The sequence below is a fragment of the Panthera pardus genome, unplaced genomic scaffold, assembly GCF_024362965.1.
Source record: "Panthera pardus isolate Hobbes unplaced genomic scaffold, ASM2436296v1 HiC_scaffold_2, whole genome shotgun sequence".
Classification (NCBI taxonomy): Eukaryota; Metazoa; Chordata; class Mammalia; order Carnivora; family Felidae; genus Panthera; species Panthera pardus.
The window spans coordinates 7,061,051-7,087,938 of record NW_026526765.1 but is presented as its reverse complement, the minus strand read 5'-3'; the positions used below and the strand labels follow the sequence as shown (position 1 = coordinate 7,087,938).

The window sequence follows — 26,888 nt, the reverse complement described above, 5'->3', positions numbered from 1 at the left end:
GGACCGTAGAGCAGGGGGGACGTCGTCTTCGGTGTGCATCTCCCTTTTTCGGGAGGGAGGTGGCAAGGGACAGGTGCACTTACCACTTAAAAGTTACGTGATCTGGGGCGCCTGGGTGGCGCAGTCGGTTAAGCGTCCGACTTCAGCCAGGTCACGATCTCGCGGTCCGTGAGTTCGAGCCCCGCGTCAGGCTCTGGGCTGATGGCTCGGAGCCTGGAGCCTGTTTCCGATTCTGTGTCTCCCTCTCTCTCTGACCCTCCCCCGTTCATGCTCTGTCTCTCTCTGTCCCAAAATAAATAAAAAACGTTGAAAAAAAAAATTACAAAAGTTACGTGATCTACTGAAGGAGGTGTGGTTTTAGTTTTTTACTTATTTTATTTATTTATTTTTATTTTTTTAATGTTTATTTTTGAGAGATGGAGGGTGAATGGGGGAGGGGCAAGGAAGACCCGGAATTGGAAGCAGGCTCCAGGCTCGGAGCTGTCAGCACAGAGCCCGACGCGGGGCTCGAACCCAGGAACCGTGAGATCGTGACCTGAGCCGATGTTGAACGCTTAACTGAGCCACCCGAGCGCCCCTGGGAGGAGATTTTAAATTATAAGTGAGATTGTAAATCTAAACGTGTTTAATGTGTTCATCATGAGATTAGGAAACGTATTTGCAGTGTGCACAATGTTATTGTCTTGTTTGAGGGAAACGTCCATGGCAATCAAAGTCCTTTTCTGGAACACATAGGCCAATAGCCCCTACCGGTAGAACATGATACATTCGTTGTGAACTGGCCTAATCCAGGCGGCTGTTCGTGGGCCTCCATTTCCTTTGCCAGCATCAGGGACCCCAGTGGCTAGGGGCACGTGAGTGCCATAGGCCCTCCACCCTGCCCTGGCCATTAGGTGCCTCCTGAGGATGAAAGCAAGTCTGAAGTCAGATTTGGCCACACCCAGAAAACTGTGACACAGCCAGTCCTTGCAAATGATGGAGTCGCAGCTCCCTGTCCCTCAGGCACGCTGACATGGACACACGCCGAGGTGCTCATGAAGCAGATGTGATGCTTCTGGCGACGTTTAGTCGGGCCGGAGAAATGCAGCCTCTGCTATCAAGGCAGAAGCTACAGGCAAGAGAGCCCCCGGCCTTGCTCCCAGGCTGTGCGAGGTCAGAGGTGCATACACAGCGTCAGCTCGCCCAATCCTGACCTCACTTCCCGCATCAAACGCAAATTATCCCCAGTAGCCCACGTCCTAAGCGTCCCCTCGTGCAGATGCGGGAAACGACATGTGCTGTTTTGCAGCAGCCTCCTCCGAGGCGTGAGCACGAGGGGGACGGTTCTGGTAGTTTCGGAGGCTGCCCGTGGGGTCGATATTCCTGGAGCTGGAAAGGAAGATCTGGGGTCGCAGCCAGAGCTCACGTGCCCACGCGTGTGCATGGCACGTTCACCGTGTATGTATGTCTTTGGACAGTTCAAGTTTCCTGAAGCAGCTGTCTTCATGAGCAGCCGCTCATCAGCCCTCCTCAAATAACGTTGATACACTAGATTGCCCCTCAAATACTCGTAGATCGGCATCTAATTGTTTTTCATCAAAAGTTTTAGTACTCGTGGGGTGCTTGGGTGGCTCAGTGGGTTGAGCATCCAACTCTTGATTGCGGCTCAGGTCCGTGATCACGTTTGTGAGATCGAGCCCCGTCCGCATCTGGCTCTGTGCTGACAGTGTGGAGTCTGCTTGGGATTCTTCCCCTCTCTCTGCTCCTCTCTCCTTCTCTCGCAAAATACATAAATATTTAAAAAGTTTTAGTAGTTGCAAAGATGTGATTTCTGTTACGTCCCTGTTTAAATGTGTTATGGGCTCTAAACGCTTTAGTGATTTGATAGCCACCTGCCCCTTTAAGAAATTGATGAACAGGCTCTAATTTAACATTCAGAGAATTTATGGTTTTCCTTCTTAAATTTCCTATTTTTATTCTCTTTCCCTTATAGAATCGTATCCTAACATATTACGTTTTTATGTTGAAAAGTCTTACACTGGTCACCATATCATGCTTCTCTGCAACTACCAGAATAACAAATTACATGCATGGAATTCAAAAACAAAATTTGTATTTCTGATAACCATAGGCTTTATGATGAAATATTTTGAATATATGTTTTGAAAATTGCCATACGATGAATCTCAAATACATGAATATTACACATTTTGACAAATATTTTTTTCACACTTAAAATGTGAGGTCTCACTGGCAATTCTTACCTTCAGGCAATTTTTTTAAAACTCCCACCTACTTTTCCTCTTTAGGCACGAGTGCAATTTCTTGACCGATTTGGGGAGGGCTTAGCATCGATTCCATTCTTACATTTTTATTTTTCTGTCTACAAGTACTGACAGGTATGACTCCTGTAAGTAGATGGAAATATAAGATCATAGCATTTCCACGCAGTTCTCTGGATTCTTTCAAAGTTACCTGCCGAAAGCATGGTGATCTCATGCCAAAGATTGCTGTTATTGCCCTTTATCAGTTGATAACCTGTTTATGTTGGCCTTCAATTTTGTTCGAAGCGAAACATAGCCAAGCACCTAACCTGCAGACCCCCATTTTTGCTTACTCACTACTGTCCAGTCCTTCCTCAGTGTGTGCAGAGTGCATCAGAAAGCCTTTAAGAAGGCTGATCAGAGGCTTCCAATTAAACCTGTTATTCTTTATAGGCACCTTGTTTCACTCAGTGGAAGTGTTGGGAAATTCAAAATATTGCTAGTTCAATACATTTTGCAAGTATGTCTTTGGTTACACGCTGTTATCACATCACATCATTTAAATATTTTTTTTTTCTTAACACCTTGGAGCTACAGATTGAGGTCATTCAATGTATGAAATGAAAGCCACGATATAAAGGAATTAGCTAAGCCAGACTTTCAAAGCAGGGCCGAGTCAGACTGACAATGGATCTGGAAAATAGGGTTTCATTTTACAATTAAAGTAAACGTTTGAATGTGCATCCTCATGACACCGTGTCACTTCTGAATTCTAATTCTTAGGGAAGGAGAGAGGGAGCCATGGAGAGAGGGAGGAGAGAGAGAGAAACAAAACTAGCCAGTAGGAAGGCAGAAGGTCCAGGGAAGGTCTGGATCCTTGACAGGAGTTTGTCATCTAAATGAAATAGGTTTCTACAGCCTTCCATTTTTCTTACCTATACCTTCCTTTATGGAACTTTTTCTCTAAGAGCAAACACAGCCTGTGCCTGACCTGGGTTGGTCAGGACACAGAGACTTGTGTGCAGGATGGAGACTGGGGAATGTCCCAAGCGCCTACACCTGTGAGGGCAGGCAGGAAGGAAAGAGGGCCAAGGGAGGACTGCTGTGGGCTGCAGCCCTGAAAAAGGACTCAGCTGAATGCACGGGGAGCCCCGTAGCTGGGACAGCCCTTGATGGTGGTTAGATCCTCTCAGCTGCAGTTCTGAGCCCCTAGCACCCTGAGCAGCTGGAGAGGCTAGGGCCGCAGTCCGGGGGCCTTTGACAGTAGCTGGGGGATGGAAGAAGCCAAGTCCTTGCCAGACAGCTCTGTTCTGCTCTCTAGTCGACCTGAGCCCAGAACACCCCAACTCAGTTAACATCCCGGTACCGAATAACCAGGAGAACGATTTCATCAATGATTCACTGGGTTGATTTCCTGTTTCCCCTGCCTATTAATTTGTTGTTGCCAGATTGTTTATTTCACTATAGTCAGTTTGCTCCCCTCCCCTGCACCTTCAGTGCCGTGACCACAGCAGCATCTTATATTTTAAAACAAACATCAGGAAGGCCTCTCAAATCAGTCTCCAAGCTCCCTCCTCACTTGCTTGTTGATTTACAGTATTTCTAAGAAGTATCATGTTGTTTCCACGAGGGTATCTGGAACGCGGAAACCTCTGGGCAAGTCCTCTATGTCATCCCTGACACTGTAGATCTGCGATCGCTCACTAGGAGAGCCCAGAGCGCCAGGGCGCTTCCTGCCCAAGAGGAGAAGCTGTTGGGGGAGGAAGGGAGAGGTGCAAGGGTGCGTTCTGCCCTCCGCTCCCCTTCTCAGGCCAGCCCAGGTCACTCCACGAGGTTGGTAGGAGACCGCAGGGCTACACAGATTAGACTATTTGTGTTGTTACGGAAAACAGAGGCGTGTCCACATGGCATTGCACGGGGCGCTCTTTCCGCCAAACTCAGGTGGTTTCCATCGAGGCATGGCAGACGCTGTCTAAAAGTTACAGAGCTGTTACTGTTTGAAGATTATGATCAGTGATGGATATTCTTTTTTACACTGTTCAATGGGAAAGAAAGGACCATCAAGTGCATGACCGCAGCTTGTTTGTGGCTATCTCTTTGGCATTGGTTCCAGTTGACCCTCATCCTCTAAACAGACCTGTAATGTAATTAGCGGTGATTTTCAGCTTAGTAATTGAAGAATGGAACCCATTTTAGTGGTGCTTTCAATGCACGAGTGGGTCGTTTTGGACTGATTCCACCCTCGAAATGGCTCATCAGCTGATCCATGCTTACTTGGTGCTGGTTAGGGGGTGTGTACCACAACGTGTGCTTCAGAGCAACATTGACCAGGACTGCAAAGCCGGGTGCACGTAGACGGTTGCTCTCATGTATTTCCTGACTCGCTATATTTCTGTTATTTATATCCACTTCCATTTACCCACTTCTCTGTATACCACGCGCCCCCTGTATCGTAAGTAGAATATATCACAAAATGTCATGTTTGTTAACAGGTTTAGGAAATGGAGAATTTCCGAACAATTTCGGAAGAAATGTTTTCCTTCACTGACAATTTTGCTAACATATGAAGAAACTTTGGAAGTGAAAAGATCCTTTTATTTATGTTAAAATGGCCATTTTTGTATAGAATCCAATGAATTATTTGGATTTTTAAAAAACATTGTGTAGGTAACAGGGTATAAGATTCTAATTACCTTTATGAGCAACTTGGAAGGATCTGTCTTTTTTTGTGATTACTTGGTTACATTATCATAAAGCCAATTTCTTATAATATTATGCAGTAAAGCATCACTATTTTATTTATATCATGAAGAAGTTGCAGAAAATAGAGAACTATGAAATATACCAAGAGTTTTCTCAGAGGAATTGTCACTTGAAATTATTTTAGAAATTATATATTCAGATTATCGTTTATATCTTGAGCTTCAGTGGCACAGGGGTGGACCCGCATGTTTTTAAAAGAATGTATAAAGAAGAATAACAATTAACGTCAGTTGTTTTCAGTGGAAATAAAAATCCGATGAGGATAACCTATCTATAGAAAGCATATGTCATTAGAGAAATATATTCCACATGCAGTAGACTGTTCACATGGGAGTTTGGATTCTGGATTTAACAGATATTTTAACAAATATTTAAGGATTTAATAAATCCTTAAAAATGTTTTAATAAATCCTTAAAAATGCCTACAATTTGTTCTTTAATAATAGGAACTAACTACTAAGGGAGATATCTAAATTACAAACATGCTGAGCACAGGCATTTCAAAGGAAAAGTACAATATTAAACAAAAGAGAAAAATCCCTCTAGCTGTCAGTGGCAATTAACTTTATAAACCACTTTTATACAAGCTGTTTATTTTATTTTAATTTTATATTTTATAAGCCTATCATATTATATATGTAATAACATAAATAGAGTTATGTGCAATTTGCACTCCTTGTTTCTACTCTCTGTATCTTTGTCAAATTGTAAGAAAATAGCCAAGAATCTGAATTTAAAGTATACTTCCTTCAGGATTAAAAAAAAAATTATTATATTTATGTATTTATTTTGAGGGAGAGAGCGTGTGTGTGTGCAAGCAGGGGAGAGGCAAAGAGAGAGGGAGAGAGAGAGAGAGAGAGAGAGAGAGAGAGAGCGAATCCCAAGCGGGCTCCATGCACTGTCAGTGCAGAACTCGACATGGGGCTCGATGTCATGAACCGTGAGATCATGACCTGAACCAAAATCAAGAGTCAGACACTTAACCGACCGAGCCACCCAGATGTTCCTGGCTTCCTTCATTTTTAATAGTTTGTTTTAAAGCTTTGGATATTACAGGGTTCTTTATCAATACGAATGCTATCAAGAGAATTACTGATTTTCATTATTAATAGATTTTAAAAGTAAGCATGATAGGTAGTTTTAGATGATATTTTGTTCAAATGTGCACTTGTTGTAGATTATAAATTATATAGTATAAGTCAAAGAAGTATAAAACCTAGAGGTTCAGGAATTCATCTCTAATTGCTTTTCAATAAAACAAACTTATTTTTCATTAGTTTAACGTCTTCCTAACTAAAACTTATTAGTAGTTTCTAATACAGCCCGTTTTAAATTATTTACAGCACACTTTAAGCTTCACTCTCAAAAAGAAAACAAAACGAACCTTGACCCTGAAATCAGATACCAAGGAGAAGGTCTCCCAGGGACCCCGATTTCCCGGGACCCAGCCCATCCGGTTGGGTCCTATGGCTCCCGTTCCCTTTCCCTTCCCAGCCGCAAGCCAGCGGTCCACGGTGGGGGTGAGGGGGGGCGGACACGGGAAGTCAGTTGGAGGTGGGTGCACGCAGGGATGGACTGCGCCAGTTCGACCCCGTGACCCCGCTGCTGCTTCCTCTCCCCAGGAACGGAGGCTGGACCCCCTGGACCTCGTGGTCTCCCTGCAGCACCACCTGTGGGATCGGCTTCCAGGTGCGCCAGCGATCCTGCAGCAACCCCACCCCCCGGCACGGGGGCCGGGTGTGCGTGGGACAGAACCGCGAGGAGAGGTAGGCACCGCTCTGCCCCCACACCGCCATCCTCACGCTGCCTGCCATTCCAGTGTGGCCCAACCCCCTGCGGCTTTAGTCGGGGACGGAGCTCAGCTTGTATGTGGCATCCCTTTCTGTCGAGCCCGATCGTCCTGTTCCTTTCCCGACATCGTTCACTTTTGATCAAAGCCCCGTGTCGACCGCCTCACTACCACCCTGGTGCCTGCACAGCTGACTGGCTGAGCAGTCCCCAAGGGAGCGGAGGTGTGGGGACAGCGGGCACCTCGGTGCTGGTCTCCCTGGGGACTCAGAAAGAGAGTCCGCTGGGGAAAATCCGTTCTTGTTAAAATCCAACCAGACCCAGTCTCCAAACCCGCGGTTCCAGGTAGGACCTAAGACGGCCCCAGGTCCGGATGGCAGTGGTCAGATGCAGTAGGGTTTTGCATCAGAACTAAGTCAAGCAGCTGGAGCGGGGTGAGGACGTCTTCAGGATCTGGGTACATTTATAACCGCATGCCCCTCTACTAACCGATCCTCTCAGGGAGGCGGCTCTATAGCCCAGAGCGGCATCCTTTTCCAGGGTGGACTCTAAGCCTTCAGCTCCTCGGGGAGCTTTTCGTAGCAACAGACATTTGGCTTTGGCTTCATATAATCTACAGTTGTGATGGTTGGCTCTTTCTTGCATATTTAATGTACGTTCTAGTTCATGATTGTTGGGGAAAATCCAAGCAGGTGAATTTCACGTCAGTCACACTAACAGAAGCGTGTTACATTGACCCCTGTGAAACAAAATGGCTTGCGATACCTTTTAATGAAAATGCAGTGAGGACTGTATCTGGCGATATGGGTTCACTGTGAGCCTTTCATAAAAATACTGCATGCGGTTATTTGCTACGCAATCAATATTTATGTAGACAAAACCAACAGGTTTACTTGTACAGATAGTTCCCTGCGAGGCGTTCATTACCACCTCAAAACAACCTGGGAGAATCGTTCCTTTCTTTCGTCGCTGTGTGCCGAAATCACCAATTTTCATCCCTTTTGACCCAGAGGAAAAGGAAAGATGATTTTCACAAAGTGAGGTTGGTTGTTTCTGAAGTAGTCCCGAGATAGTCTTATACAAACCTACCTTTTCCCATCCAGCACCAGTTGATAAGCGGGAGGACCGATTATGGGCGCGTTGTCTCCCTGCTATCTCTAACCTCACAAGATTTAAAACTGGTCGGAAGTTTTAAAATGCCATACACCGTCACATAATACAGCCCTTCCAGGCAATGTCACCTTTATCAGTGTGAAGCTGCCTCCCAGTCGTAGCACCCCTGCAAATCTTATTCCCGTTGGCACCTTTCCTAGGCTGAGCGCACAGGAAGGAAGCTGCCATTTAACTCTGTGGCTAACATGTATGCGTGTTCTGTATGCGTTTCGCGATTGTTGGTAAAGCGATGTTTTCAGGGAAGACTGTGTTTGGGGGACTGCCGCTTAAAATGTTCCCTTTTTACGGAAAAAAAAATAACCTGCTCATTTGGGCAAAAGACCTATTTGGTTAATGGAAGATTATTTGAATTTGCCTAGTCAATGTGTGGATGGTGAGAACAGGGACTCTGTAAAATTGAAGCTTCCCTGTTGAACAGCCCTTCTTAGGGGCTAATCAAGCCATCAAGAGACTAATGAAATCTAGAAAAACGAGTACATACGATGTCAGTTTCTTTGTTTTCACCGGCAAACAGCGCTGAGATTTTCTGGTTGTTGTCTTAGGTGGGAGGCCTCTCCACCTGTGAGAACACCATCCCTTACGCATATTTGAGAACTAAACTCAAAACTTGGGGAGACTCTGGTCTCCATGAAAGACACATGACTAGGCATGTACCGGGTTATACCGTTGCACCCTTCTGCTCTCAACACCATCGACCCTAAAGAACCCCTGAGTGGCCTCGAGTGAATATATTGCTTCCCCCAGAAAAGTCCCTAAGTTAAGGCCAGGATTAGAGTTAATGACTTCATTGGATCAGAATGTCTAGGATGTGGATGGCAGCTTTATGGCAACATAAATCTCAGAAATATTCGCATCATTTTTTCTGAAGTACTGGGTAAAGGAAATAACCGACCTTATCTTTTACATGTACCTTGGAAGGCGTGGACACGGTTTCTCTTTTCTAAAATTTACTGGAAAATGATGCTCTTGAGTACCAAGAACCAAGTGGAAAGCGCCAACAAGGATGAAGCAGTGGACCTCTACGTAAATACTATCAAAATGCAGGTGTCTCTTTCTGCATAGGTTTCCTCTTCCTGGGTAACCATAGTTCCAAAAACCGAGCGTGGCTTAAAACAACACACATTTATTCCTTCACAGTCTTACTGGGTCGGGAGTTTCAGTATAACTTAGCTGGGTTCTCTGCGTAGCCAGAGCTGTGGTCTCATCTGGGCACCGACTGGGGAAAGAGCTACTTGTACGCTCATGGGCTTGGTTGTCAGCATTTAGCCCTGTGTGGACTGTCAAATGGAGACCCTGTTCCTTGCCAAACGAGTTTTCCCAACACAGCCGCTGTCTTCCTCAAATCCAGCAAGGACGAAAGTCTCCTGGCAGGATGATCAGGATGGTCTTACACAGTGCGATTGCAAAGTGACATGCCGTCATCTTGCCACATTCCGTTGGTTAGAAGTCAGTCACAGACCTTGTCTACACTCAAGAGGGGACATTACACGGGGCATGAATACCAGGAGGCAAGGATCATTGGGGTCACCTAGGAGTATCTGCCACAGTCAGTTATATGTCCCTCAGTCATCCGTGGCCCTTCCATATGCAAAATGCATTGCACCAATTCCCAAGGTCCCTAAAAGTTTTATACCATTAAATCATCTCCGAATATTCCAGAACCTTATCGTTTAAGTCAGCCTCAAATATGAATGAGGCGCCCTGGCCGTTGTTCCTCTAAACTCAGAGACGAGATAGCTGCGCCACCAGCCCACCCAATGTGTGGTGGGGGGACAGGGGAAAGGTAGCAGCTATAGACATTTCTGTTCAAAAGGGAGGGAGAATGAGAGTGCAGGAGCATCACTGCTCCATAGAAATTCTGAAATGTAGCCAAACATGTGTTGGGAGTTGCTCGATTAAGTTTCAAGGCCCGTGCATAATTCTGCACGGTTCTTGGCTTTGCCTTCTGGGCTCTCGTTGCCGCTTCCTGAATCATCTTTTCGTTTTCATGAAGGTTAGCATGTGCTTGCGGCTGGGGAGTTTTATCAACCTGTTTCCTGCCAGTAGAATTCTGGATTCCAGTATTCATTTCATTTGGACTTTCCTCTGTACGTTTCAGTGCAAGCTGGTATTTCTGCGGAAATATCCCTTATGGGTCTTCTGTGGATTTCTTTGAGGTTTACTCTCATAAACAAATCTACACCCACAGATCGTTTTGAGATAGCCCTTCTCCAGCTGGGGATCCTCCTAATGGCTGAGGGACCACACCCTGGGGCCTGCTGATGATCGAGACCATCTGTGAGGCACACCCTTGCTCCTGACCGCCTCAGAGCATCCCCCGTGTAACTGAAACCACTCTGATCCTTTGGCCTTTCTGAGGTTTTAGCAGAAGGTTGTACCGTCACACGTGCGGATTTTCCCTCTCTGCCAACTATTCCTGACAGTGCTCAGAAGCTATTTCTTAATTTTAGCATTGGTTGTCATCGGGAGAGACTCAGAATTTCCAAAGTCATTCTGCCCTGGCCCTTCTTGTTTGTTATTCCTTCCCTCATTTTTTTTTTTTTTCATTCCTCATACGTTTTGCCATAAGCGACAAGAAGAAACCAGGCAGCACCTCCAACACTTTGCCTGGAAATTTCTTTGGCTGTGTAACTCGCTTCACGCTGACGTGTCCCGCTTTCCATAGAAACCGCAGCGACAGCCTGGGTAGCTTTCTGCCTTGCCTCACAAGGTCCTCCCTCCCCCCAGTTTGCAACCACGGGCTCCTATTTTCTTTCCAACTTTGGTTGTGGTGAAATATAGTTAACATGAAATTTGCCATTTAGCCCTTTTTAAAGTGTTCGATTCAGTGGCATTAATTGCATTTACTGTAATGTGTAACTAAAACACTATTTCCAAAACTTTTTCGTCATCCTAATACTGGAACCTTTAAGCAGTGACTCCCCCTTTTCCCCTCCTCTCAGCCCCCGGTAACCTCTAATCTATGTTCTTTCGCTATGAATTTGCCTCTTTGAGATATCTCACGTAAGGAGAATCATCTCCTATTTGCACCCTTGTGTCTGGCTGATTTCACTTAGCATCACGTTTTCAAGGTTCGGGCATGCTGGACCGTGTGTCAGACCTTCGTTCCCCTCGGCAAGCTGAGTAACGCCCGACCGTATGGCTGTATCCTAATGTGTTTATCTCTTTACCCATCAATTGCCAGGTGGGTTATTTCCACCTTTTGGCTACTGTGAATAATGCTACAGTGAACGCTGGCGTGTGGGTATCTGTTCACATCTCTGTTTCAGTTCTTTTGTGTGTAACCTGGAAGTGAAGTTTTGGGGTCATATGGTACTTCTGCCTAGTTTTTTAAGGAGCTGTTTTCCATAGTGGCTTCACCACGTACATCCCCACCAGCAGAGTGTGAGGGTTCCAGGTTCTCCACATCATCGTCAGCACTTGTTACTTTCTTTTTTCTTTCTTTTTCTTTCCTGATGGCCATCCTGGTAGGTATGAAGTAATTATTACCTCCTTGTGCTCTTGATTTGCATTTCCCTAAGGACTATGACGTGGACCATCTTCTCCTGTGCTTATCGGCCATTTGTCTACTCTTTTGGAAATGTCTCTTCAAGTTTTTTGTCCATTTGCTAATTGGGTTGGTTTTGTTGCTGCGTTTTAGTGCTTTGTCCTGTTTTCCTTCTTTTTTTTTTAAATTTTTTTAAACGTTTATTTATTTTTGAGACAGAGAGAGACAGAGCATGAACAGGGGAGGGTCAGAGAGAGGGAGACACAGAATCTGAAACAGGCTCCAGGCTCCGAGCTGTCAGCACAGAGCCCGACACAGGGCTCGAACTCACAGACCGCGAGATCATGACCTGAGCCAAAGTCGGACACTTAACTGACTGAGCCACCGAGGCGCCCCTGTCCTGTTTTCCTTCTAAAGCCTCACTGGTAGCATCCTCCAAGTCTCTCTACCATGCTCTTCAAAATTCTCCTTGCTTCTACCCATTCCCTGGTCCCAAAGCCATGTTCATATTTTTCAGGTGTTTTCAACAGTAGCATTGCATGTCTGGGTATGAACGTCTGCTTAGGGGTCATTACGTAGCAGTGTTAGCACTCACTCAGTGCCCGAAGCACTCTGTGTTTATTGTCTCACAGTTTCTGGGTTTGTAGCCTGGACAACGTTGACATGGGTCCTCCGCTTCAGGATCTCGCAAGGCTGCAATGTGCTGTGGACCGTGGCTGTGGTCTCATCTGAGGCTTGACTGGAGAAGATGTGCTTCCCAAATCCCATGGTTGTTGGCAGCATTCAGTTCCTTGGATGCTGTCAGCCGAGGCCATGAGCCAGAAGCTCCCTGAATCCCTCGCCATCTAAGCCATTCAGGCCCAACCGCTTAATTCCTCAAAGCAGGATGGGGGAGTTTTCTTGAAAACAGGGACATTGCAGGCTTATGTTGCTCAATCATGGAAGTCATATCCTGTCATTTTTGCCATATTCTGTTGGTTAGGAGCAAGTCACAGATCCCCCCATCCCCGACGTACACGCACAGGCATGCACACACACACACACACACACACACACACACGCGCGCGCGCGCACACACACTGAGTGGGAGTGGATCACACAAGCTGTGATTTCCAGGAGGTGAGACCATGGGGACCACAGTAGACTCTGCCCACCGCATTATCAAAATTAAGAATCCCAGGAACCAATGGGAGCTTATTATATGGCTTTTATTATTATTTTTTTACCATAAGATTTTTATTTATCACATTTGTCTTCATCTCCGTGGGTGTGTTTGCTTAGTCCTGTGATGAGCCAAAGTAGTGCTCCTGTAAAAGTCATTCCCCTCCCCTAATGGGTTCTCTTGGCTCTCTCCTGGAGTAAAAGTTAATAGTATGGGGGCGGGGGCCCAGTGTATGTGCAGTTTTTCTTGTGCCAAGAGATTTGATTGTTCCAGTATGGCCCAGCAAAGGGACGGTCACTTAGAGCAAAGCAGGGAGAACATGGTTGGGACAGGGTTCTGACTGGTTCAGGCTGTGAGAGGTTGCAGGGAGAAACTACCACAGACCAAACCAGAACAGAATGTACTTGTACCATGAAAAGATACGACAAGAACCAATACAGTGTTGAGAATCTAGTCTATGTGGGGCTATGAAAGGCAGTTCTTTTCACAGAGACTTAGGTCTGTGGAAAAATTGATCATTTATAGAGAAATATTGCCGGGTTATTAATTTAGTTTTAAATGCAAAATGAGAATGAGCAGTCATGGGAAAAATTAAAGTCTTAATTTTTAATGCATCATGAAATGCATCTGTGACTTTCAATGCTTTATGATACTAGAGATCCAGGGAGCCAGTAAAACCTCAAAAATGTTCAGCTATTATTTGGCAAAAGCTAACTGTGTGTAGGGGACTAGAGAAATTAGGAACCACTGGCTGGTCCGTTGTGAGATATTTTATCCATAAATTAATAAAAATTTTTGAACAAGCAGAGTCATCCAAGCAACTAACTTCTGATCCCCGTTGCTGTTTGTGAGCAGGAAAGACACTGGAAACCCAGTGGGTGGTTTAACAAGAGTCACTTCTGTCCGGAGCACATCTTAGTTGGGGTCAGAGGGACCCTACTTCTTTAATGTTGCAGAGAATCCAGTGCTTGGGGCTTCTAAGGGCTTTGCCTCTGAGCAGACTCCCTTCGGGTGGATCTGTGAGTGAAAACCCAGACAAAAAGGGACAGAGCTGGCTAGCTTAGCAATCTCTATTTCCCTTCTGACCTCCCTTGCAGTGGGTGACACGGTCACCTATCCCGGTATAGCTATTTTCTCGGGACTGCCGTAACAAGAGAGAGAAAAAAGGAAGGCTCCTGGTAGACCACTTTAAAATGCAGCCAAATACATCACGTGTTGACACGGGTCAGAAGTTCTATGCTACGTGGAGTTTTCAGGCTCTCCTGCGGTACATCTTCAGCTCTGCTAACATGCTGAGTGTTTTCAGCGGTGGCCCGCTCTAGGCAAATATGAGAAAGTATTTGTGCACGCTGATGGATTTCGCCATGGGGAGATGGTAACTCCCTTGCTGTTCTTCTTATGAAAAGTCAAGTGTTTCATAAGCATATTTAGCAAGATTTTCCTTTGCTCTCCCTATCTGTTTATTGCTCGTTTTGTGTTTGAAAGCGAAAAAGAAGGTAAGGAGCCCAGGTAGTCCATACCTTTTAAAGGCTGATGAATTGGCTTGGAAACGGGAGGTGGAATTCTACGTCTCAATCTGTGCACAATGAGAGAAGGTACACGTGGCTGTTTTGAATCCAGGGCTGAGGGTTCTGAGGTGGTGAGTTTTCTTTTCTTCCAGACGTGTTCTGGAATGGCTCCCCACTCTTGGAACATTCCAGGTACCAACACTTATGGTAATGATCACTGAGTAGCCGTGATGCTTTACTTACTGCAAGGCTGTGTGTTTGTTTGCACATGCCTCCTGAGGCCAGATTCTTCTCATCTGTTGTATCTTTTAATCTGTTGCGCCCTCAATTTTGTTTCGGTGCTCCTACCTAGAGGTCCCACTCTCTTACTTAGAAGATTGCTTTCCTTTCTCCCCTGCACATAAGAGTGTCCATGACTTTGGAAGAGGGAAACCTAACGAAAATTGAGAAGAGGAGAAAGAGTGAGGGCTGTTTAGTTCCACTGACTACTCTTCTATGTGAAGAGTTTCTCTTTAGAGAAGCTAAAGCATGTACCTCATTGGTTCTTGCCTCCAGAGGCTTCTCCTGCCACGACTTACCAGCTCTCTCTGGCCGGAAGTAAGCATGCCTCCATGTTCCCACAAATGAGAGGCTGACACGTGACCGTGCTGTTTGTCTGTTTCTCTCTGTGCTCACACAGCTGCCACACCTTCACCCCACTATACCAAGCCCAAGTGTGCCCCGTCCCTTTCTGTTTCCACCACCATCTTGTTTGTCCGGCTTGGAACATGTCTCCCTTGCGCTGTTGCAATCCAGACTCTCCTGGGTGGCATTTGCTCCCACTGCTCTTCCTGCTGGTGGGCTCCTTGGAGATGAGACCCCACACTCACGCATGGAAAGCTCCTTAAATCTCAGGGAGCTCCAGGCCACCAATGGGATGAGACACCGACCCCTGGAGACCAGTCTTCACCCTCTAACTCTGACGGTGCTGTTTTGTCTCTCAAGCTCTGTGGAACTTTTTTGATTCCTTGTAAGTAAATTTTCAAGTTCTTCCTCCCCACCCATGAAGGTAGGTGCTGCTACGTCCTGTCACCTTCTTCTGTTGTCTTCTCCCCAGTGACCTTTCTTACTTAACTCTTCCCATTTCTATATTCCGTTCTTTCCCAGGATGTCAGCCATTGCTCACTTTGCCTCATCCTGTGGACTCCCGTCCGCTTGGCCTGGCTTTTACCTTTCGTCTGTACCTGCTTCTGAAGCCTTTACATTCTCCATAGAGTTCTCCTGGTTTGGTGGGAAACCAGTTGAATATCGTCAGCATCTGCTGTCAGGAAACTACACTCCCCAAATGACTCTTCCTGGTTTCTGGAAACCAGCTACAACTTGTCCTTATTTCCTACTCACGAAGACCGTATTTTCTGTTGTGGCCTTGTGTCCATTTCCCTGTATTCATCTTAGGTTGTAAACACCTGTCATGTGGAAACGCTCTTTGTAATGCCCTCTGCGTGGTGTCCTGCAGGATTAAGCATTTATTCATAACGATGGCATCACAGGTGACTGACTTAGCCTCGCAGGTGGGAGTGTCTGCCTTGCGTCTGAATCCAGATGGGGTGGGGAGAGGGAGGTCAGAAGAGGACGTGCACGCTACTGTCCTCTAGAAGCTAAATTTCTGCTCCGTAGACGGAGTACTGAATTGAAATAGTCTTTTAAATTGCCAGATATGTGTGTGTTTGACCAAGTTTGACCATGTTTAAAGCAATCCCTTCCACCCTGGAGGCCGTAACCTGTAGAATGCCAGGCCGTTACCTTCTTGTTTTTCATTTGTTCATTTCTTTCCCTCGCTTTGCTTCATTTCACTTGCAGAATTGAGGATTTAGGAGAAATCTGACTCATCTAAGGCTAAAGAAGGCCTTGTACAATTGGCTGATAACTGACAATATGAATGTGTATGTGAAGTAGGGAATATATAAACAGGATTTGTAAATAATAATTCAAGTATCCTGGGATAACTGGTGGTTTTTTTTTAAAGTAAGGTCGTCTGGCATCATTTTGAGAGTCTACAAATAAATTTAAAAGTAGAATGACCTAAGGCATGGAGGGCATGAAGCTTCATACTAAAATCAGGCTTTAACTTTTCTTTTACTTATATTAATAGGATTAGGAACCTTATTCGATTCCAGAATGAGAACTGAATTCCAAACACAGTGTTGCTGACTTTGTATCCGTAGCCTCCTTTATCTTTCCGTATTTGTGCGTAGAAGATAAATGCCCTACCTAGATATTTTCTATGTGTTCTCATTTTTTGGGTGTCTATTTGAAGGGTTTTGTTTTGTTTGTTTTTCCTTTAATTGGCTGCACAGGAAGATCCATCCTGCATTGTGAGTTTAGCATCTTCTTCATTGTCTCCCGTGCATCCCATCGTCTGTGTGCACACAGCATGGCCAGCCCACATCTGCCCCCTTTATCGTGCGACCACTCCGCACACAGAAACCCCCCCACGCGGAGCATGCCCATGTGTCCGACCCCCCGGTGCAGGGACGGACAGCGGAGAGACCCGTGGCTTCAGGTTGCGCTGAACGGTTTCCTTCTCCTCTTGGTTTCCCCCCCACAGATACTGCAATGAGCATTTGCTGTGCCCCCCACACATGTTCTGGACAGGCTGGGGTCCTTGGGAACGGTGCACAGCCCAGTGCGGGGGCGGCATTCAGGCTCGCCGCAGGACCTGCGAGAACGGACCTGACTGCGCGGGCTGCAATGTGGTGAGTACGGTCCCCCTCGTTCCCAGCCCCTGACGTAGCGCTGGGAGTCCAGAGCCAGCACCCGCTAGGTGCTCTGCACACACTCGAAGCGCTGCAAACATTAGGTGTTCTGCAAACCACATGCTCTGTACACCTCATGTCTAGGCACTGGATGGCTTGCACACATTACATGTTCCACAGGTATAACATGCTCTCACGTACCAGATAGTCTGCAAACAGTCGATTTTCAACAGACACTAGAAGATCTGCAAGCAGGAAACGCTCTGCGAACACGACGTGCTCAGGCACTAGATACTCTGCACGTACTAGGTGCCGTGAATGGTGTTAAGTTTCTCTGGTTGATGTTTGGCGGAAATACTGGAAAGTCGTAGCAGCTGGGAGGCTTCTTGAATTAAAGCTTCACTTATGGGATGAACTGCCCTAGGGTGTTTTCAGTTCTGATTTCTGAGTTGTGACAAGAGCTTCCGTCTGCTTGACTCTGCCCACGATATTTCGTTGGGGAAAGTGGCATAAGGTCTCCACACCGACGTGTAGGATGCAGGATCAACCTGAGGCACTCTGAGGGCTGGGAAACTTTGTGCAGCTGTTGTCAGAGCACAATGGTGCCGATTCAGAGGGAATACAAGACGACCTATGGTTTTGATTTTCTTCGGCCTTAGCAGGTCATATTTCCTTTAGCACTCTACATTCTCTAATAAAATTCCACTCGCGCGGGCACCTTTCCAAAGACCCATCATTGCTTTCTCTTGCGCCATGTGTAAGAATGACTGAGTGCTCAGGGCTGCTGGTTTTCCACCTCGTTCGCCCTCCCCCGGTGCTGGCACCACGGAGGGCACGTGGTGGGTGGGGATGTTCTGGGGGAGAAGTTCGGCCCCAGAAGGTCCGGTTTGGCTGATCTTTCCAGTCGTTCTTTGCATTGCTTTCCTAACCTTGGTTCATGAGGCTGAGGGATGTTGTATTGTGCTGCGGTACAACTTGTTTTGTGCCGTGCAAAATCCACACCCTGCAGATAGCCTTGGAAAATTCAGGGAGAGGAAGAGGGTATGAGCATCTTCTCAGATATGCCCAACCCAGGGAGATTTCCATTACTGGGATTTGCGGTTAGACGCCTTCCCCTTCACACTGGCAAATATTGCAGTAACTTTGATAGGAGCGGTTACTGATTAGAGAAGCACTTCTTTCCAGGTTGGCCTGAACTAAATATTGGCCAGGAAGAATCTCAGTGCCAGTTGAAAAGGATGCATTTATTGATATTGCAAACGCTGGAACTTAAAAAATTATGTGTTAAAATGTCAAAGGAAAATCTGTGGACACTTCCTCATTTTAGGAAAACAATTTAAATGAGGTAGCTTTATTCTTTGCTGAAATACATCATTTCCTGTTTCTGCTGCCTCAGTTTCTGAGGCCGGGATCTCTGCTCACAAATCAGGGTTTATCTTATCAGCTGGGAAACCACAGGGAGGGATGGCCTGGAGTCCATCTTGCTCTTTACATCCCACAACTTTTCAATATAATGAGCTCAGTAAACATTTCAATTCATTATCATATTGCAAATTGACTTCAGTAATCACATTTATAAAGAGCTTAAGCAGGGTGCCTGGGTGGCTCAGTCTGTGGAGCATCCGACTTCGGCTCAGGCCATGATCTCAGGGTTCGTGGGTTCGAGCCCCGCATCGGGCTCCGTGCTGACAGCCCAGAGCCTGGAGCCTGCTTGGGATTCTGTGTCTCCGTCTCTCTCTGCCCCTCCCCCTCTCAGGCTCTGTCTCTCTCTCTCAAAAAATAAATAAACACTAAAGAAAAAATTATAAAGAGTTTAAGGAAAGGAATAATTATATTAAGGAAAGTGTAGCAAACTTCTTATGGAGTCACTGGAGTGTGTGTGTGTGTGTGTGTGTGTGTGTGTGTGTGTCTGTGATACGTCTGATTATAAATGTAAAAACTGAAAGTCTTCCTCGAGTGTTCATGTGTTTATTGCTATGCATCCAAATTTACAGAATTAAGGTTTATGAAGCAAATATAACATCAGTTTTCAAATCCAGAAAAATGCCATACGTGTTTCCAGTGAGCCTAACGTCAGTTCTTATGTATTTTGAGTTTTGGGTTGTTTTTTTGCTGTTTGTTTTTTCTTCTTGGCATGTCCTTCCAGGAGAGGGTCATTGTGGCACAGTGGTTCAGTCTGCCCCTTTATGATAGAAGCACACCATTTATTTTTCTTTTCATGTGGCTTTTCCCACTTATTCTTGTTCTTGACTCTTCGAAGGCAGTAATGGCAGTCCGTGGCCACCTGAGAAGCAGGCGGCATGGAGGAGGGGCTGGGTTTTGTTGGATTGCTTAGAAAATGCATCCCATCAGCGAGATCTCTAAGAAATTTATTTAAAAGTGATTGTCACTGAAAGTAACATGTTGATCTTATTCTTGGTATAGTTTATAAATCTTGAGCCACAGAGTATGTTCATTTTTTATGGAGGTCTTTCATAGAGTAAAAGCAGTTAAGCACAGGTATCATTTTCTTTTTTATAGTTTATTTATGTATTTTGAGAGAGAGAGAGAGAGAGAGAGAGAGAGAGAGAGCGAGCACGCAGGGGAGGGGCAGGGATAGGGGGAGAGAGAGAGAGTATCCCAAGCAGGGGTAGGGCTCAAACCCACGAGCTGTGAGATCATGACTTGAGCCCAAATCAAGAGTCAGACGCTTTAAAAAAAGAATTTAAAAAAGGGGGGGCACCTGGGTGGCTTAGTTGGTTAAGCTTCCGACTTCAGCTCAGGTCATGATCTCACACTTCATGAGTTCGAGCCCCGCATTGGGCTCTGTGCTGACAGCTCAGAGCCTGGAGCCTGCTTCAGATTGATTCTGTGTCTCCCTCTCTCTCTGCCCCTCCCATGCTCCTGCTCTTTCTCTCTCTCTATCAAAAATAAATAAAAACATTAAAAAAATGTTTTAAAGAGTCAGACACTTAACCCCTATAATGTTATTATCTTATACTAATTATATCTGGTATGGCTATCTTTTATTTCTAACCTGTTTAGATACTATCTCGGAACCATAATGGTAATTATTATATCAAGTCTTACAAATTTTAACTTACCAGTTAACTTCAAGTGAATTATTGACAGGAAGCTATAATTAAACATACTGGAGTTATTATTTAGGCATGTTATGGTAGACTGAAATCTTGTAAAATGCTCGCAGGAACCCTGGATGGTGGTGCAGAGAAAGGAGAAACAGTGATATTTATTGCATACCCGCTGACAGCCAGATGCTTTCTGTTTGTCTCTGGTTCTTTTACGATAGCCCTGCCGATGTGACTTTACTACAGTCATGTTTATGGGCGAGGGACATGAGACTACATAGGTAGGGGACCTGCCCGAGGGTACTGAGCCTGTCTACAGAGAGGCGGGGACCCCAGGAGAAATTGTCACCTTTATGGTGGCTTCTCCCATCCCACCTGTGAGAAGTAGGCTGAGGGGTGACAGTGTCTGGGCAGTTATACCACCAGGATTTAAGCCTACATCACATCAGTGCCCTGACAATTCAGAGTTGTAATTATTTAATTGAAAATAGTTAGCCAGACCATTTTAGAGTACCCATTTTGGGGCTAATTATCTTTGGCCTATTTTCATTTCATTTTTTGCCTTTTTTTGGATCATAACTAGGAACTGTAATAATTGTTAGATCGAGTCCTCATAAATCCTAATTTCAGGGGCGCCTGCGTGGCTCAGTCGGTGAAGCGTCCGACTTCAGCTCGGGTCATGATCTCACGGTTCATGGGTTCGAGCCCCGCATCGGTCTCTGTGCCGACAGCTCCGAGCCTGGAGCCTGCTTCGGATTCTGTGTCTACCTCTCTCTCTGCCCCTCCCCGCTTCAGCTCTCTCTAAAATAAATACGTAAATATTTAAAAACGAATGCTAACTTCGTCATGTCAAATAAAGTACTGAAATGACAGTATGAGCGAGCATAGCGGAGTTGTTATTTAGGTATGTTGTGATCAGCTGACGTCCTGTGTTACATAATAAAATAAGGAACTCTTGTTGAACGCCTACTGCGTGCCATAAACGACACTAAGAGCGATGAAAATGTATTGTGTGTATTCTCCCTGTATTCCTGCAGGGCAGTTTTCGTTAGTACCTCACTTGGAGGTGGGTGACTCAACTTGAGAAAGATGAGTGAACTTGGCCAGTAGCGCGTGGCTGGTGGGTTCCTGTAGCAGCATTTGAGAACGGGCCCGCTGACACACACAGAACGACGGGACTCCGTGTGCCTGATTTCTTTGCCGGATGTTAGACGATAAATGATAGGACCTTGTTTTTCTTTACTTTTAGTACAGAGCCTATCTTCAAAGAAAGAGGACCTTTTGTCCTTACGTGTCTGTTGTATCCGTCTCTGTTGATCAGCCGTGATCAGGTTCTCTCACCCAACCGTGAGAGCATCCATAGGAGATTCCGATGACCATGGATGTTACCTGAAGCTAAACATCTAACGCACGTCTTAATTCTATGCTGGGGCCGAAGATTACAACACACGGAAGGAAGAAAGACATGCGACGTTATGTCCTATGAATAGAATTGCTTCTCAAGTTAATGTAACTCAAAATTTCCTCAAAGGTTTTAGCAGAGGTGTGAAAGATTAGAGCTGAAGACAGGGTCAGGTGCAACAAAGATAATTCAAAGACGGGAGCAGACTTAGCGCCTGCCAGCGCTGTATTTATTACCGAAATATCATAGAAAGTGTAAAACAATGGACCAAAAGCTGTGATTTATACTCTCCGCAGGGAGCAGAGGAGAGCATGTATTTCCTAGATACAAAAGAGCCGGCCGAAGGAGGACCCTGAAGGTCAAGAAGAAAGGCATGAAGATCAATACACCCTGTCAAAGGGATTCTGTGAAGGTTAATCAAAGTTGATAGAACATACTGGAAATTGTTTGTGTCAAATAATGGCACTATAGATAAATTAAGGAGCAGGTGAAACCTGGCAATTGGAAGTTTAAATAGGTTGCGATCTAGGAAAATAACGGCAGTAATACCTCAGTTTTGTGTGGCGCACAGGAGTTAAGAAACTGTTTTGAAAACTGTCATCTCACACTTTGGCGATTTTCCAAATGAGAACATCGGGCCCCGATAAAGCGATTTACGTACCAGAAGCCCTGCCTTTGGCCAAGCAAAGACCCCAGTCCAGGTCGTCTCAGCACTAAGGTGCTGGAAAGGTCCGGTTGCTGTGGCCTCCTCAGAAAACCCTGGGTCAAGAACTGTGAGATTAATTGGCAGAAGCTTATCTCACCCCCCCCCCCCCACCCGGAAAACGAGGTAGATTGAAACAGACTTATTGGAAAGACTCCTCTCCTTTCCTCCTAAATGAATAAAATCCCCTCTAGTGCCCTGTTTATTTTTTAGTACTAGAACATCTTCACGAGAATCAGCACCTCCTTGCAAGGGCACCTGCTTCTGTTCGAATGGACAGCTCGCATGTCCTCTCTGCCTACAACGGACAAGAAACGTGAAGCAGAGGAAACTAACTTGTGAACGGGTGCGAGTAGTTTTAAGTTTCTCCTTGTTGGTTGGTGCTTGTTAGTGTCCTTTGGGCTCGTGGTTAGTGTGTCCCCATTTCTGAACGGTGGTTATGCGGATTCTGCCGTGGAAGGCAGGCACGTTTCTATGAGGAGGTGCATGAGAGGTTTTCCCCTCGTTCCGTCATTTTTCCTTGGTTTTGGCCCCTTTGTGCTGTGTGTGCCCCGTGTGGGCGAGTCTGCAGGTGTTCGGACGTTGCCAGTTTACACTGTTATGTGTGTTAAGGGGTTCCTTCACTTTGGGCCGAGATCCATTCCCGCACATTTATTTGCTGACGCTGACCGTATCCTACAACCTCGCGCCTGGGCTCCCTGCGTGGGCTGCTTATCGAGGAGTCTGGAATCTTTGCTTCCTTCCCCAAGCCCGTTGGCCCGTCTAAGGGATACCAAGAGTTTTAGCTAGTTATATCAACCGGTTTTATATACAACTATATACAACTCGTGCACATACACCTAGTTTTGCCCATTGTTTATGAACATGCCATTTTATAATTCTAAAAAAAAAAAACAATTTTCTTATATAAAATTTAATCGATAAAATTAAGTAAAATAGTTGATTTCAGCTCAACGGAAAGCATATAGAACTTTCATAAAGAAAAACGGTATTTCCTATCCTCGTCATCCTCGTCATGACCGTGATCGTTTCTACAGGCCAGGCATTGTTTGAACAACTTCTTAGGGGTTTTATTATTTACTCCTGCCAGTGAACCAGAGATGTGGCATGATTGTTAGAATAACCATTTTATAGGTATGGAGATACGACAGACACCAAGGGACATGAAGGCCCAGCTCCTACGAGGGGCGGCCAGATTCCCGGCCAGGCTTTCGTATCAATGACCCGCATGTGTCCCAGTGGCATTCTGTAGCCTTATCTGATATTTGAAAAATAATCTGGAAGGGTAAAGTTTAAAAGCAGTTTTCCTGATGTTACCATAAACACCCATGTGCTTATAGAAATCTGTTTTGCCCGACTGAATTTGATAAAGTGAATCATTCAAGCTAAAGCTCAAAGAAGCCCTCCTCTATCACTTACTGAAAACAACAGATGACCCTTGGTGGCTTCTTGAGAGTGCATATAGTCCAGAGGGACTAGATTCTTAGGGGAGGACTAGATATCCAGATGCTTGGGGGAGGTGCACGCTCCAATACCTATCCTCCAAACCACTGTATACAGTTGTGCAGGTTGTATACTGCATAATTTTAAGGGGGTGTTAAAGATCATCTAAAAATGTGAGTAGTGCCCCTGTAGAAGGACAGTGCAAACCTGGGTGCCAAATGTGGGACTGCAGGGCACCCCGAGCCCTGACCTGAGTGCATGAAAATTACAAAGTTCTTCAAAGCCTCTGAAATACGTGGGGTGACTGCCACCCGTCACCTTGATTTGTGTTCCGCACCATGGAGGTGGGAGCTGAGGGGGGCAAGCCTGAGCTCTGTTTAAAATAGAGCTCGATCACATAGTTTATTCTGGAGATGAATCTACAGCAACAGGTGAGATGAAGGAGGGGGGCTTAGAGGGAAGAAGAGAAAAGCCGTACGAGGGTTTGTTTTCAAGGTCGCTGCTGAGAAGAGTGGGCGGAGTCCCTCCAGGATGGCTGAGAAGACTGCACAATGGCTCTCAGAAGCGGCAGGGCTCCTGAGCTCCCCTTGGCAGAGAGATGATCCGGGCTGCACACCCCCAAGCCCGGTAGTCCCCGGAGACCTCCGAGAAGACCTTAATGGGGAAAGAAAGTCACGGGAAGTGAGGCCACGCCCTCGGTGGATGCCGCCACCATGCCTGCAGCTGGGATCACGGAGTGGGGGCTACAATGTGGGCCCCAAAAGTACCCGCTACGGCTGACTTTGCGAAACCAAATCCTGAGCATACCAGGCTAGCGGGCATGGGAATTCGGATGTGGCTGCCCACTAATTGGGGTTCAGCCCTGCCTTCCAGGGTCCTGTGGACTCTGGAACTTTCCAGACCTCAGATGGCTGTGGATGCTACTGATGAGGCAGATTCCACTTTGTTTTCCAGCAGGTGTTTTTTATCTAGCTCAGTGGTTCCCATCATGTGGACCAGTTCTTCCCTTGGGGAAGGCTGTTAGGGGGTCCTGGGAAAGGTCTCTATATTCCGTCAATACAAGACGCAGGAAGGGAGGCTCCTTTCCTCCTCTGGAGACTCGTGTGGGAGGAGGTGGAAGGTTTCTCCCCAGTTGCTGGCAGCCAGAGGGGGGTCACCAGGTCGGAGCAGAGGGACTGCAGTAGCGTGGCAGAGAGGCAGAGCTGGGGGCACCAATGTGCCCGTCTGCCTTGCCCCCACCCCCACCGCCACCCCCTTGCTGGGGGCTGTCTGATATGTGAGATCCAAGTGCCCTATGACTTTAGCTGGTTTGAGTCACAGTCATTTTAACTGGTGTGCCTGCTCCCGCCTCTCCTCCTCCTCCTCCTGGGAAGCCCCTCAAATCCCAGATCCTCAAGGATGGAGAGGGAGGGAGGCTTCCTCCTTCTTATCCTGTTCTTAAGACCACTTCACAATATTAACAGGCATGCTCAGAGTGCCTGGGTGGCTCAGTCAGTTCAGTGTCCGACTTCAGCTCAGGTCATGATCTCAGAGTTCGTGAGTTCAAGCCCCACATCGGGCTCTGTGCTGACACATCAGAACCTGGAACCTGCTTTTGATTCTGTGTCTCCCTCTCTCTGCCTCTCCCCCACTCGTGCTCTCCCTCTTTCTCTCTCTCTCTTTCTCTCTCTCTCTCAAAAATCTAAAATGTTCATGTGATCCACAAAGGCTCAACAAAGGACCTTGACCTTCTTCATGAAGAAGGTCACAGCATGAAATCTTGCTGTGCTCCTAAAATGCATTCACTTGTATTTCCAAACATCCTTCCCCAGAGAAATGATTGATCTCCCTAGCTGAAATTTGATATTACACCTTCATTAGCATGGGAATGCAAAAATTGCTTTCTTTTGTTATGAGATAGCTCCGTGAAAGGCTTGCAAATATGAAAGATTGTCAGAGCAAAAATGCCATATTTTGTTCCAAGAGAGTTGAGCATTTTGACGAAGTTAGTATCAGTGCACAAAATCAGGTGGTTTGGCGGGTGGCCACAGAAGTGTAAGTTTTCTGAAATTTAGCGCTGGAAGTTCAGTGATCGAGTTTAAGAATGGTGCATGATGCAGATGGGGAGAAAAGAAAAATGATGGATTATAGGAATTAATCCATCAAGTCTGTTTCTAGGACGTATAAATTATCATCTACAACCTCTGGAAATGGCAATTGGTATGGAGATCTGGAGTATTTTACAAAAATGTTTTATTTATAGTGTTGGGAGAGTCTGTTGCACAGATTTCTTTGACTTTCCAAAAAAATCGGGTTTGTCTCCGCCTATAATAATTCAAATGCAGTGATTGCAAAGTTAATTGGAAGGAGAAGCTTTAGGAATAGAGATTTTCTGCTGTAGAAGGGATTTAGATAAAGGAGACACGCACATACATATTTTTTTTTCTTTAGAGTTTGCCAGTGAATTCCGTGATAAAGATTTTCCAATGCCTGACATTAAGATACTTAGTTTACATATGGAAACAACGTCCTGGTCCCAGTCCTAAGAATTTCCATTAAATGGCCATGGGTCCAAAGGTCTTTTGTAGGTCTGTGTGAATACTCACTCCATCCAGAACAGACATTAAAAGGCGTAGCAATCCTCAGCTATAGGAAACCCAGGTCTCCGTTGTAAATGATGCCAGATTTGTAACTGCTGCCAAACGAGTAATTAAATGTGACTGTAGAGACGCCTGGGTCGCTCAGTGGGTTAAATGTCTGACTTCAGCTCAGGTCACGATCTCTCAGTTCATGGGTCGGAACCCCGTGTCGGGGTCTGTGCTGACAGCTCAGAGCCTGGAACCTGCTTTGGATTCTGTGTCTCCCTCTGTCTCTGGCCCTCCCCCACTCGAGCTCTGTCTGTCTCTCTCTCTCTCTGTCTCTCACTCTCAAAAATAAATAAGCATTAAAAAAAATTTAGATGTGACTGTATAACATAAAGTCTTAATAGAAGTTCCTCTAAAACAGTCAGCGAGCTGTTTGATGCATCCTATCCAAATGCATCTCCAGTCTTTGACTATAGCCCTGCTGATGCTTTCGGGCTAATCATGGATTATCCAGAGAGAAAGCTTCCGGGGTCGATGAGTCAGTGTGGTGTCCTTCCGTGCGGTCAATTTCTGTAGCTCGCCTTGTCTGCGTCTACTTGCATTAAGCGTTTGTCCTGCAATTGAAGAGAATGTTCTCTTGGAATATGAGCAAGCATTGCTTGTTCGTGGTTTTTAAAAAGCAACTAACTGCATTGTCCAGCCAAGTTGGCCTCTAAATGATGTGCTCTGATGCTGTCCCTCTGATTGGGAGCTGAGGGCTTCCTGGCCAGTGTGGGCGGGGGGCGGGGAGGGTACAGATTTGGTAGCATTGGGGATGGACTCTTGCATTTATTTGCATCTTTGGATACT

General features: G+C 45.9%; 1 protein-coding gene across 10 annotated transcripts in view; it reads left to right on the top strand.

Moving 5' to 3' along the window:
• The window catches only part of SEMA5A (semaphorin 5A), a 477,458-nt gene that overhangs the window by 395,518 nt on the left and 55,052 nt on the right, over nucleotides 1-26,888 (top strand). For 9 of the 10 annotated variants that reach the window (XM_053906877.1, XM_019450800.2, XM_019450802.2 and 6 more), the window contains 3 exons: nucleotides 6,629-6,772; nucleotides 16,461-16,478; nucleotides 16,712-16,859. In XM_053906877.1, coding sequence (XP_053762852.1) covers nucleotides 6,629-6,772; nucleotides 16,461-16,478; nucleotides 16,712-16,859 — 310 coding nt within the window. The remainder of the gene's footprint in view (nucleotides 1-6,628; nucleotides 6,773-16,460; nucleotides 16,479-16,711; nucleotides 16,860-26,888) is intronic. The other variant, XM_019450807.2, reaches the window with a different exon arrangement.